Below are 14,555 nucleotides of genomic sequence, written 5' to 3' on the forward strand. Positions count from 1 at the left end.
AGGATTATCAGGGGCCTGGAACATCTGCCATATGAGCAAAGGCTGAGAGAGCTGGGCCTGTTCAGCCTGGAGAAGAGGAGGCTGAGGGGGGACCTGATCAGTGTCTATAAATACCTCAAGGGAGGGAGTGAGGAGGAGGGGGCYGGCCTCTTTTCAGTGGTGGACACTGATAGGACTAGAGGAAACGGCCACAAGCTGAGGCACCAAAAGTTCCACAGGAACTTAAGGAAGCATTTCTTCACTGTGAGGGTGACAAAGCACTGGAACAGGCTGCCCAGAGAGGTTGTGGAGTCTCCTTCTTTGGAGATCTTTAAAACCCTCTTGGACGCAGCCCTGTKCCAYGTGMTCTAGGTGACCCTGCGTGAGCAGGGGGGTTGGACTATATGACCTCTGAGGTCCCTTCCAACCTTGAGCATTCTATGATTCTATGATTCTGTTAGATTGCTGTAAGCGTAAAAATGGAAAGGAACACATTTCCACTGAAGGTCTATTCAAACAGGATGGGAGATCTCAAATTACACAGAAGTCCATTTCACAAGCATTTTGCTTCAAAATGTAACATTCCTTCAAACTTCAGMCTCTGCCAATGCTTTGGACTGTGCTTGTGAGAGTTCCTAAACTAAGTATGGAAGGTCTGGCTTTTCACTTGTTTTTCTCTCTTTAGYCCATGATAAATCTAATCATGGGCTGTGTGTGATTGCTATGCTTCATTTGCAATTACTGATGACTTTGAACTCATCATCCAACACTCTAGGCAGGAAAGAGAGAACTTTAAGGAGTTTTACCTAAAGGACACATTCAGCACATGGAGTAATTAAATCACATATCTTCTTTCTCTAAGAAGTGAAAGTTCTTCATAAAATACTTGTCTTAGACACTTCAATTTTGCCATATTGGAACATATTATGGATACAAGTTGAATCATAGAAAGTTCCATCTCCATGTGAGGAAGAACTTCTTCACTGTGAGGGTGACAGAGCCGTGGCACAGGCTGCCCAGGGAGGCTGTGGAGTCTCCTTCTCTGGAAGTCTTCCAAACCCACCTGGATGCCACTCTGTGCCCCGTGCTCTGTGTGTCCCTGCTTGAGCCAGGGGGTTGGACTAGATGATCTCTAGAGGTCCATTCTCACCTTAAGGTGAGAACATGGTTTGAACTGAGCGTTAGACAATTTCTAAAGCTGCATTTCATTTTTGGAAGTGCCTTATACATGGCTGTCGTAGCGAGAAAATCAATTTCAATACGTGTGTTGAAATACATCAAGTCCCCATGTCAGAACAAGAGTTCATAAACCATGCATATGTGTTGTTGGGGATGTTTGAAGCAGTGGAAAACTGTAGACCACATGGACTGCTGAATGCTGAACAGGATGCTGTTAGATGAAACATTGTTGATGATTCTGGTCACAGTGCCAGTTCCAGAAACACCTACTCCCTGCTGCTTTTCAGCTTGAAAACTACGAGCTCTTACAGCCTCATTGACACATTCTTCTGCTCTTGCTGGTGCTGACAGATGTAGGATCATCCACTAGCTGAGAAGTGGTAACTATCATAAGCCATTTGGGAGGAAAATACTGCTGTGAAACTGTGGCAGTTCATACTCAAATGAATCAGGAAAGGCTTAGGAGAATCAGGAAAGGCTTGGGGAAATCAGGGCAGCTAGAATAGGCCATGGTTGCAACAGAGTGTTCCTATTATACAGTGATTCTAAAAACGAGCTTTCCAGTCTCTTCTAAGGTAAAGCCCTCTGCGGTCAACCACAGAACTCAGGCAGCCTGCAGGGCACCGCTGTGCAAGTGCCCCCAGCACCGTGTTGGGCAACAGGCACACTGGGGCACCGACCCAGCTTTCTGGGGTGATCAGGTTGCACCCACCTGGTGACGAGGAAGATTTCACCATGCCAGAGAGCCCGACATGACCCGCTTTCATTCCTCAGTTACATTTGTGGCTCTGAGACCTCAAGGAGTCTGCAAGACTGAGCCTGAGCCGCTTGCGAGAAGAGCACAGGTTTCCTCCTGCGTGCGAGCCAGGACAGACCCATGAGCTRCTTCTGCCATGACAGGGCATACTGGCCAGCATTACAGTGGTACCCTGTATTTGTGTGGAAGAGAGTGGATGTTGGAAGGCAGGGGGTGGCAGTGACAGTATGCATATACAATATGAAGGAAGGGTGGACACTTTGGGAAGAATATAGGAAAAGCTGGAGATAAAAGTCATGAAAGCAAATGGAAGTGAGGCCAGGAAAAAGAGATAGAGACAAATTTAAGTGAAATTAATAAACTGACTGAGACAGGCAATGCTGGCTGATTCTAGCATCTCTGAGATATTAAGGGGTCTGGGCTAGTGTAGGAGCCTGGGGACAGCCCACCATGCAATCCATGTGGGCTGACCAGTAGGGAAAAATAAGCATCCCAAACCCTGCAGGAGCAGGTAAATGAAAAGAGCAAGATACTGAACACTGAAACACACCCTCTCACTCCTTCCCTTGCAAGGAAGTGAAAGGATACAGAAATCAATTTTGGAAATGACTTTCTGCTGCTTTTGCCAGCCCMGCTTGGAGAGGAAGCCCTTGTGGCAGTGATGTGTTTGATATCCAAGACTGAGTCTTTTGAGCTGCACATTTAGCAAGAAGATGTTGGTACAGGCTCTGGGAGATAAGGTGTTGTTTTCAGTTATATCACATGCTCTATGTCTTCCCCCCGCCCCCTTCTGCATTTTGGATCAATTGCAATTTCTCTGTAGCACAGCTTTTAATTGTTTCCTGGGATACCAAAAGTCTTAATTCCTCCTGCTTCATTTTGATGAACCAGGAACAGACAAATCAGATGAACAGATGGGGCCACAGTTATAGACAATACAACTGGAACATGACTGAATGGAAAACTCTCTCCACAACCCCACAGTTTACAACTGACATCATGACTCTTTAACACAGTATCTAGACACTTCCATATAACACATTTTAATATATTTGAAAATATATTTTAACATTATGGACAGTATTACGAAATGCGTTATCTTTTACAAACCAGTGACCAGTGTCTCTCACTGGCAAAAAGACATACAGCGATATGTACTCCATTAATACCTGCTGTTTCTAAGGCACATATTTGCAAAACGCTTTAGAAAAACTCCTGTGGAAGCACAGTTCATATTTTATTACCATTTATGCTTCTTCTAGCGAACAGAGAAATTGGTTGTCTAATTTGTGCTTTTCTAAGGCAATGCAAACTCACTGTTCTAAAGATAAGTAAAGGGTACCAGGTGCATTTTATTTCTGTACAGATACTTACTTTTTGGTCAAATAAAAAGACTTTGAAAAAAAAAAAAGAAAGATAAAGCTCAAATTACAGATTTTTTTTTTTTTTAAGAAAAGGTGCCTCTGGCATTTGGGTCTGTCATACCGCAGTTTAGGTCTAGACTCTGCGAGAGAACTGTTGACATCAGACTGCTGGGAGGATCCAGCCTTGTACACGGACAGCACCTTTGCAGGATGCCCTCCATTTGTCACAGCGAAGGGAAGTGGCTTCTGAATTAAAATACATTGTTTTGTCCTGCTTGGAAATGGGCCCCATGGAGTAGTCAATAAATAAGGGAGAGCAAGGATGAACTTTAATCCATCTTTGTAATTATTTATTGACATTAGTTTTGTGTTGTGAGGCTGACCCTATGTTATGCTCCAGATTTATTAGTGGTTCTTCTATAATGTTCACACGATTGCATTGAATGTATTTACTTTCTCTCTTCCAAATACAAAATACAAATACAAAAATGACTTCTAATACCACTTCTGTAATTTAACAGGTCAGTGTTATGTTCAGAATTATCAGACTTTCAGGGCAAACAGAGCAAACAAACTTCAACTTTTGCAAAATAAAATCACCTAAGAAGCAAAGTCAAAAGACATGCACGTTCAAACATCAGTTATTATCATCACATAGGGCTGACATAAAGTGACATAATTTCTCATTTGTACATGAATGGCAAAAAAGTAAAAAAAAAAAAAAAAAATATATATATATATACACACACACAACAAGCTTAATACAGAAACAACCTGAGACAATTCCCTACTCCTCATGGATAACCTTCTCTTAACGTTTTTATTCATTCCTCCTCATTCACAAGAATGAATCTATTTTATTTTACTGCTCTAAGACCAACTGAAAGTAAAGAATCTTTCCTGCAAATCAAGGACAGCTGTGAGCTAGTGAACTAAGACAYATTCACCTGAGATCAGTCTGAAATATAGGACAAGATCACTAACAATTAACAGCTAAGACAAACAGTCATTTATATAATTTGAAAGAGAAACAGAATTCACACATACTGAAAAGTTTTTGCTATGGGACAATACAATTTTCTTCTGTACAGAGATTTTTTGAAAATAGCATGGGGAAGATACCATAAGGAAGTTAAGCAACTTCTACTTTCTTCTGTACAATATTGTCCTGCTTCAACTTTCTAAAAAATAAAAAAAAAAAGGAGGGAGGGAAGAAGGAAAAGAAAAAATTGATGATTATTAAAATTCCTTCTGAAACTATTTACCTCATGTTTGCATCAATTTCTTTCAAATCCAATGACTGACTTAGAAATAATGCTATGGTAAATATTCGACACAGATGCATTTATCTAGGTCAAAGAGCATAAAGCAAACCCACAAATCTAAATATAGTCTTCTGCGTATACAGCTCTGATTACTGGGTGGAATTATCCCTGAAAGAAAAAATAAATCATTCAATGTTTACTTCCACGTGTTTATACCTGCAATTACTTATTTACCCCTTTCTAGAGTAACACTGCTGAATACAATTGGTACCTAATTACTGCTTGTTAATAACTACCATTAACTATTTTAAAGCATCACAAAAGTACTTTTTTTCCAGGCTGAAAAAGTCACATCTGCAAGGGTTAAAAGAGATTTGACATTCGTACATTCCACTGAGAAATGCAAAGTCAAAGCTAAAGCTAAAGGGGCTATCACAAACTAGATGCCAGTCTCAGCAAATGGAGCCACAGTGATGCCTGGGAATGGGAAGGATCTGTGCAAAAAGAGTGCTCCTTACGGAGCATTTTGTCTATTTAGTTATTGGTCATTCTTAAGACAGGCATCTAAACTGTATCTGAATGCAGATCCATGGGATTACTTAACACCTCTCCATTCTCATGATCTGGAGACTTTATTTAACATGAGGTACATGACAGAGAAGAAACCAATTACAATTCACAGAAGAAGCCTTTGCTGTGGCTAAGGACAAAACTCAGATTTCTACCATCTCAGGTCAACATTTCAACCATGCAGCCATCAGATGGAGATGCATCATTCACATGCAGCCTTCATCACCTGTTTGGCATAGCTGCTTAGTGACTACACCATGTGAAGCAATGAAATCAGAGGAGCAGAAAGTTGTTTCCTGCACACAGAAGCGCTCAGAAATACCACACAGCATGAATGGACACATGGATCAGAGTACCACATCAGCCACAATGTGGTGATGAATCAGTGCACAGAGCCTGCAGAGGTCAGGGAGCTCCAAGTAAACACGATCTCCAAACTAAAAGGAAACCTATGGCTGCCATCTTTACTGGCAAGCATCTAGCCCCAGAAGGAATTGGCAAAGCCTACAGCCAACAAAGCTGTAACATTATAAAATTTCCTTACATCTCAATGTAGATTAAATYCAATTATTTGTGTTGGGATGCCTTTGCTATAACAATGCATCAAATCAGTTGCATCAGTTATAGCAGAATATAAAGATGAAATAAAATGCCATGTTAGTATGATGTACTCAGTGATCCAAGTATGCAAATTCAAGTAACAGAAAAGCATATTTTTTGACTGTACTTTCATTGAATCTTCAAACATTAATGCAACTTGTTTTTGTAGAGCATCTTACACACAAGCTGTATCCAAAATGCTCAGCAAACTTTGGTAATACAATTGCAGAGTTAAGCAGCAGAAAAACAGTACAATTAAGTGCTGCAGGCAAGGAAGAAGAGATAAGCTYTCAGACAAGATTTGAAACAAAAAGGAGAATCAAGATCACTCTGTATCCTCCCGTAAATCAAGAAGAAATAAATGTCATAAAGCAGTATCAAAAATCCAGTTTACCTGAATAGCATCACCCACTTCTGTGGTCTCATACAATCATTTTAGCTTATTCTTGAATTGGGAAACTCTTTTTCTGGAGAACTGTCATCACTGAGGTCACTGTAGCTGTCGCTGTTAAAAATAAAACATCAGTGAATAGGATCTAAAATAAGTATTTTACTTCAAACCCTCCAACCCAGAAGATGCACATGACAAACACTTTCCTCAAATGCAACCTATTTCCAGAAAATTACTTTAGGCTCATAAAATTTGATATTTTATAATGCCCTTCTCAGCAAGAATGGGCTTAAATTTGTGGTCTAAGAACTGATGAGAAACAATAACCCACCATCTAAATAGTATGTTCAATATCTCTCTTGGATACTGAATGTTTGGTGGTGCGCCTGCAATCACAATTAACAGTATGGAGAATAGCAGCTGCTCAGCATAAGACTAAAATGAATTTCTCATTTATGATAAAAAATGACCATTTTAATCAAAGAAAAAATTAAGACAACTGTAGCTTTCTTTACTCTGAAAGCTTCAATTTATATTTAAATTACAATTCATGCTCTTCCAGACTCAGAACATAAATCATTTACATTGCACCAAGCAGCATTCGAACAGTTTTCCCCGAGGTTTTATCCCCTTCAACTGTTTCCTGCCACAAGTGCACTAGTTTCCACAGGACAGGGACTGCCATGCAAGTGATAGTTTTGTGAGTGGCTAGACGAGGAAAGGGTGAGGGACGGGAAACATCACAGTGACTGAGGAGAAGAACCATTCACAAACCACGCTCTCGGTAAGAAGGGCAGGGCCCCGTGCAGTCTCTGACCAGGGATGACTAGCAGGTCTCTAGCTCTCTCTTATCTCCTCTAAATGACAAATGGCACCTCTTGGAGGAACCCCCCTCTTCAGCCTGCCCTGATCCCGCTCCAGCTCGGGGAGGCCAAGTGCCTGTGACCTGCAACAACTCTGCTCCCTTCTGGGTACTTCAGAGAGCAGGGTTTGATTGACCAACAGCCCTCGAGGGCTCACACCTGGTTCGTGTGGGTTTGCCCGTGACAGCCTCGCCGCACGTCAAACCCCACCGCTCTTATCGCAAACTACGACTCCTTCCAACAGCAGCTCAGCCACGGAAGTCTCCCTCTCTCTGGCCACGTCCCTCCCACTGGGACATCAAGAGCACCACATTCCCGGCAACTCCCCCAGTGGCTGCCTGCTGTGCAATGCTGCCTAACCCCACAGCTGGAGAGCTTTGGTCTAGACTTTTTTTTTGGATCATTTAGATTCCAAACAATTTAGAATCTAGGATTTAGAATTAGGATTTATTTATTAGGAAYAGTTGGACAAATGTCACTAGTGTTTCTTACTGAACACTGCTTTTCAGCCTGAATCTCATCTTCTCCTCTTTGCAAAAGAATCATTGCAGATAAAGAGATGAAGTCCAAACACAGCTATTTTAAGGAGTGGGACAGTGTAAGCAGCACCATTGTACCTCAGAATGCTAGGAAAGCCTCTCACAACTACAGCAAATTCTGTACAAGTTGATATTCCAAATATTTCAACATCTGTTAAGACTTTACCCAATATATTCTCTGCATTACATACATGTTGTTAATGCTGCTCTTGTAGAGAGCAGATCACGTGAGTTTTGATATTTTAACCAAAATTGAGCATTTTAACTAGAAATGCTCAAGTTGATCATCTCACCAGCTGGCAAACAATTACAGAGCTCAAGTGAGGAAAGTGTTGTTAACAGTATGATCAAGCATGCCAGATGTACGCACACACGAAAYATCACTGGTACTGTACTTACTTCTTTCTGAAAGTACCCATGGAAACATGGAATAAAAATTCAGCATTATTAAGACAGTTTTGCATTTTTACATAACAACAAAATAGCAAAAAACAGTTCACACACCACAGCAYAGAATTACTGATTGCACCAGTTGCACTATAAACCTGGTTTTGGTTCAAAGACAGCTAAGTGCTGCAGTACATTTTTGTATTTTTTTTCTATATATTTTTTATGGACTCTGATGCTCAGTGACATTCAGAGGCCCCAAATACCYGCCAGAACTCCCTATGCAATCGAGTAGGACGCTTAAGATTGCTGTAGGAGCCTCAGTAAAAATGCCGAGAGCAATGAAGTGACCTGAGAACTACCCAGTTTAATCTCCCGAAGGCAGTCAGGCATCGCTCTCCACCCAAGATCTCATCACCACTCTTCCCCTTGAGGAGACAGTCTTTGTCACTACGTTCTTCTGCGGCATTCTCACAGTCTCCTCTGTTTAGGAGCTGCTCTGCTGGGTGTTGAGTCAATTTAGGGCAAAAGGAAACACAGGATAAGACACAGGCACAGAATTCTTCCTGTTCCTCACCCCTGCATTGTTCTAGCAAAGAGCACAGGAGCGGGTGAGCAGGCCACAAGGATCTGACTCTCCCTGAGGCTCTCAAGGTTTCATCTGCTTGAAGGAGAGCCCCCAGCAGCCCCAGAAGCTGTAGCATCATGTTAATGAGAGGAATTCAGGCTCCATGGAAACCTGAACTCCTTCCAGAACTGAGCAGCTGCTGGTGAACTTGAAAGCAAACAGGGACTCATGAATCATGGCAGATTTGGGTACTTCAGCTTCATATCGATACTCATGTCAAATTTCTAAGATTTACTATGATGTGAACTGTATTCAACTGGAAAAAAATGCAGAAACACTCTGTGTGGTGTTAACCACAAAAGAAACATCACTTCTCTTAGGAGTAATTGTGTACTTTCTTCCAAATTAAGCTGAACTGCTACACAGATATTAAACATAAAAATCAAATGGATATTTATGGTCATGGCTGCTAATATCATGTGTTCTGTATAAATCCTATTTAAATATAGCAATTACAAAAGCAGTGAAAAAAATAATCAAATAAGCCTCACTCTTATGATTTTTTTTCCCACTGAATCTTCAACTGAAAATATGTGCTTAAATTTCCTTCAGCAAGTTTTCTCTTAGTTTGTGTACACATCACTTAATAAATATTGTGGCCATGATCCTGACACTCACTTCACCTGGCTTTTAACTGTTCTGGCAAGACTGGACTCCCACAGCAAAAAGGGACTAGTGACCAGCTCTATGGCCACACTGTAGCAGTTCAATTGCATTTTTCTTTTCAGGGGATCTGGAGGATAGGGATACAGCCAAGAGAAAACCAATAAAATACCACATGGGGTATCACTGTGTTTGGTCAATCACTTTAGTCTTCAAGACTGTCCCCGAACAGCATACAGATGAAGAATTTTGGTCACTGTGATCCTTATTTAATCTAGCTGTAGTAAATGGAAATACATTCACTGCAAAGTGAAATACTACTCAGGGCAAAAGTTGCAGCATTATATTTCCAGACTGGACTAAGGAAAAAAAAATCTGTCTATTACATGATGGGTTTCTGTTTTGTTTTAAGGTTGACTCATCCCTGTTTTATCAGGACACAAGAATAAAAGCATCCTCCTACATGTGCTCTGTTATCACCAAACTCATGTCTACTCTAGACCTCTTTATTCTACTGACAGAAGTGCTGATGTACCCCTGCTATCCATCAGTCAGTCTAATGCATGCAGAAGGTGGCAAGATGAGAACATTTCCTATCATCATTTCACAAAAGTCAGCTGGTAGCTGGGCACATGTGGCTTGAAGCTGGAATACATCACCTCAGCAAACAATATCAGCTGCAAAGATACTAGAATTAAGAGTCAAGATCAATTTTAAATAAGTATTTCTCAATAGCTGCCCTAAAGTGCCGAACTGCCCGCTTTAAATGTTTTTATTCAGAAATAGGAGCAATTGTGAAATGGGTACTCTTCAAATCCTTTTTGTTCCATTTGGAAAATCCTGATCAATGTTCCAACGTGGTCTTTAAAAACAAAATTATTTGACACAATTTCAGAAGGTTTTTTGTCCTTTTTCATGTATAATTGAGAAAAAGGCCTTCTTGCAGAGATATAAACAGATTAAACTGTTACAGTAATAGTACTTCTGCAAAGGCAGGAGCTAAGCAATTTTTCATCAATATAAGTTGAAAAGAGATGTAACTAGATTTAATACAGACTGTGGCTGTTAAAAAATATAYTTACCTTTCTACCTTTTTACAACCTAAAAGAAGAGTCAATTAGAATATTTAATCCCCCATAAAGAAATCTGAATTATTCTACTTACTAAAACAATATCTAAAATAAATACATACTTGATTACACAATTATTATAATTGCAGGCATCTGTATTTCTCAGTACACCTTAGCTATCTTTATAGAGCAGCACTATGTATCATCCCTTTAGTGATCTTAGGTCTAAACGAAACATTATTTCACCAGTGAAGCCCCTCAGCACATACCTACTTCCCACTCCTGCCAGGTACTTGCACTTCCAGATGGACCTAGGATAATGTTTTGAATCATAGAATGCTTAAGGTTGGAAGAGACCTCAGAGGTCATCTAGTCCAAGCCCTGATCTCCTTTTCATTAGACATTACAAAATACCAAAACAAAGAGGCCAGAATATCTTTGGAAGGAATAAAACCTCTCAGATTCAGCTGAGTCCTATGCGTGGGATTAATTTATACAGTTTTATCTTCATCCACGCTAGCTACCATAGGTTTTTTTGACAGTCAATGGAAGGAAATGGACACTTCTAAGGCATAATATCTCTAAGCTACTCTATCTTAAAATAGCATTCCCTTCATTCTAAAGGGCCTGTTTGCTCAGTGACTAACAAAAGGTCTGTGGTGACTGGCTCAGATATAAGGTCTTTGCATTAAGCATCTAACGTTAAATAGATGAAGAAACTACTACAGCTGATCATTATTAAGTTTATTGCCACGGACCACTCTGTTGGAGAAGGGATTTATTTTTTTTCTCTTGTTTTCACTCAGAGCCCATGGCGCACCAATAGCTCTTAACTGCTCCAACCAGCCTCATGGGGAGCCTCTACACAGGCGCCCACTCCTCATGGGCCCAGCAGCTCGACTCAGTCTCAGGCTTTGGTCTTGGGTAGGCCACACTGCGGGCTTGCTCATACCCAGCCCACCCATCCTCATGTATTGCCTGGACTTCCTGGATTCACCTCAGACCCGACTCATCGCTTTGCTCTTCTCCGGCCGGACTGTGAGCAGAGTGCGGTCACTGTCACCGGAGCTGCTCCCCTGGCCTTCCAGGCGGAAGCAATCCACTCTGAGCCCTGGCCTTCCCCAGGGAGTGGGGTGCTGCATCCTGCTGCCGCGGGTGCTGCAGCTGTCCCCCGCACCCAGCTTGCATCCTTCTGGGAGGAAGCCCCTCTCCTGGTGCTGACCATCTTCAAGCCACCAGCCTCTTCACTTTCCTCTGCTATGTCAGGTTTGAGCCACTGGCAGAGATGGGGTGGTGCAGCAGGTGGATTATTGCTTGGAACAAGTAGGGCAATTTCTTCTAGCCTATTTGCCCTACTAACTTACTCTGTCCAGTGTCACACATCACAGTTTATTCTGCATTACATTACTATGAAGTGTATCTTACTCACTGAATCTTTCCTGAGGCAATTCACTCTTCCTCTTTACTAACCAAATCCCATTAGGGCTACTTGTAAACATTAAATAGTTCCTTTTCATTAATTACATCCTTTACCCTTAAAACTGTCAGCATCACACCTCTTCCACCTCTTTTCAGGTCTCAAGGGGTCCGGAGAATAATTTTGAATCAACTCTGCAAGATCTTGTGGGAGTCCCATGACAGCCACTACCTCCTTCCACTTAAAGACAAAACGAACCCACTTGCTAACAGGGATATCCGAGACAGCCCTGCCTGTACTTCCTTTGGCCCTCACACAAGCCAAACAAGTCAGCAAGGCAGCTTCTCGTGTTGTTTTTTTTTTTTTTTTTTTTAATAGGTGCTAGCCCAAAACCTCTTACAGAGCTGATTTGGGTATCAGCTGGCCCCTGCTAATGCAGTAAACACTATTTCTGTTTTTTTTTTCCTTTTTCTTTATACACTAGGCTTTCTGACCTTTGATCACTTTTTCTGCAAGTCACTGAATGTGACTCATCAGTCATCTTTTATTAATAAACTGTCCAGACCTTACTAGACTACTCTGTGGCTAGATGAAGTAGAACTGGTCCGTTCCCTTGGCATATTCATTGATGTCTTGCAAAAACCATTTTTGCAGCAGCCTCACTCAGCCACAGTTTTAAACCTAGGAACTCCTCTCACAGGAATGTTCCCCACACTCACTCCTACCTACTGGGCACTGGGCATTTGTATTTAAATTATTTATCTTCACCCTGTCCCCAGCTAAAACCTCGTTTTATTCTTTTCAGCTCAGGTTTCTAAACTCTCTACCTCTTTTTATATTATTTCATTGTTCTTAATAGTGCTTCCAGTTCCTCTTTAATTATTTGCAAAATGCCAACCATGTGCCATAACCTCCTCTTGCAGGCATTACTCAAGGTGTAGCTGGGGTAAGAAAAGAAATGAAACCTCCTGTTGCAAAACTTGCTATGGTGAAAAAAAAAACAAAACAGTAACATGACTTTATTATATCCCAGCAGTGAAGCCACGAGAGTGACTTAGCTACTTAAAGTCATATTTGGACATCTAAATACTATTTAGTAATATTTTTCCTCTCTCTTCCTCTACTCCAATTGCTTGCTCAGTTCCTTACTAYCTCTGTAAGCACAAAAGCTCCTGGGAACTCAGTGTACACCACAGGGTACGCTCTCGTTTCAAAATAGGTACTTTTTTGCTTGTGTGTATTATCAGAGTGTTTCTATCAGATTAAGCCTCACCAAATAAATGAATAAAAATAACTGAAAGTTTATTTGGTTATAGATATTCAGGGCACTCGGCTTAGGTGTGCAAGGGTGTGATGCATCTTCAAATCCACTCTCTGTTTTGTTTAACATGTTAAATGTTCTAAAATAGTGTCCTAATTATGGGGCTGCTAAATATTCTGAGGTGACTAGTCCTGAATAATCTCATGCTGAATGAGTACTCCCTTTGTCTCAGGACTTCATTCTTAACCCTCCTTCTAGTGTTTTCATAGCCTACATTAGGTTCTACTCTGCTCAACTTGTTGGCCTCCTTGCATTCCTTTTCAGGTTACATCTTTGCCATAATCACCAGCGCAAGCACAACTCACGCAGGCAGTACTGGGTGAGGCATGCAAAGAATCCTCACCTCAGATTTGCTTCAAAAAATCGTGTTATGACATGCTTTACTCTTCAAAGATATCATTAGCGTTCTGCGGTTTAAAGGCTTAAATTGGAAATCTTTTCCCCTCAGTAGGTGGATATGTTAATGTGAGCAGTTGTACTGTATTTAGCAGGGAAAGTCACTCTTGAAGGCTCTTCTCTGCAAAATGCTCCTCTTTCAGAATGTTTTTTGCTTACAAAGTGTTTTCTCTTGGGTGGAGAGAGAAAGGTTGTTTGCCTGCTGTGTAACAAGGTAAATGGCAACTCAAATAAAACAGATCTAGTAAGCTTAGTGCTGTATCTATAAGAATAGAGCTGGATATGTTCTGTACTGCATTTGGTCATTCTATGATTTTTTAAAAATTGTTATTTCATCCTGGTTTCCTTGACCTCATTATTATTATTGTACTGAAGTGGTAGCTTTGATCACTAGGACTATTAAAAACACAGGTTGAAAAGTATTGCCACATTCAGCAAACACAGCAAGAACTTGGTGTCCAAGACAACAGCAATATAAAGATTTTGGCTTGGCCCAACCATGCAGTTTTAATCTAGATCCAAACACTTCTGTTAAGTTCAAAGGACTTCCCAACCGTTTTGTATTAGGCCCTTCTCTGCTAGACACTATTAGTTACCTGGATACTGTAAAATAACATTGGTGTTTTTAAATTTGTTGCTACAATCATTTAAATGCAACTAAATAAGAATGTCACTTAATTACTTGATCACCTAGCAAAAATCTCTGAAAATGTTTCTGTGAATCCTCAGGCACGTAAAAAAGAAAAGTTACCTCGGAGACAATTTGCATCCACGTTGCAAGTATGCACTGAGYGTCCCTGTTGCTGCAAGCAACAGTCCTAGGTACGGAGGTGAAGGTTTCATAGGCCTTGAGGAAAACTCTGGGTGGAACTGAACTCCCACAAAATATGGATGATCTAAAAGACAAATGTCAGAAAGTTTAATGAAAATTTCATACAGGAGTCTAGAAACCAGATCAGTACATGTAGATTCAAGGTGGAGGGAAGACCTGAACTTTCTCTCGTGGAAAAGGAACAAAAACTTGACAAGAGAAGCAGAATATCAGAAAAGCAAGATAATGAAAAATAATCAAAGGCTAAGTAATAAAACGATAGAATAACACAGAAATGCAAGGCGAAAAAAACAAAGGCTGTATAGGTAACAATTTTGCCATTTCTTATATTGTTTTCATAAAGTGTGTTAGTCTCAAACGTATATCTATGMATGCATATTCAGAATATATATGT

The 14,555-nt window shown here is 40.7% G+C and overlaps 1 protein-coding gene across 2 annotated transcripts in view; it reads right to left on the reverse strand.

The window, feature by feature from the left end:
- Nucleotides 1-4,122: 4,122 nt before the first annotated feature.
- CTPS2 (CTP synthase 2) overlaps nucleotides 4,123-14,555 on the reverse strand; it is a 68,692-nt gene continuing 58,259 nt past the window's right edge. The window contains exons 19-22 of one of the 2 annotated variants that reach the window (XM_026035312.1): nucleotides 14,081-14,225; nucleotides 7,907-7,912; nucleotides 6,109-6,219; nucleotides 4,123-4,460 (exon numbers count right to left, since the gene is read on the reverse strand). In XM_026035312.1, the coding sequence (XP_025891097.1) occupies nucleotides 6,150-6,219; nucleotides 7,907-7,912; nucleotides 14,081-14,225 (221 nt within the window). In that variant the 3' untranslated portion in view covers nucleotides 4,123-4,460; nucleotides 6,109-6,149. The remainder of the gene's footprint in view (nucleotides 4,461-6,108; nucleotides 6,220-7,906; nucleotides 7,913-14,080; nucleotides 14,226-14,555) is intronic. The other variant, XM_026035313.1, reaches the window with a different exon arrangement.

Source organism: Nothoprocta perdicaria, unplaced genomic scaffold, assembly GCF_003342845.1.
Source record: "Nothoprocta perdicaria isolate Ctin4 unplaced genomic scaffold, notPer1 scaffold_158, whole genome shotgun sequence".
Lineage (NCBI taxonomy): Eukaryota > Metazoa > Chordata > Aves > Tinamiformes > Tinamidae > Nothoprocta > Nothoprocta perdicaria.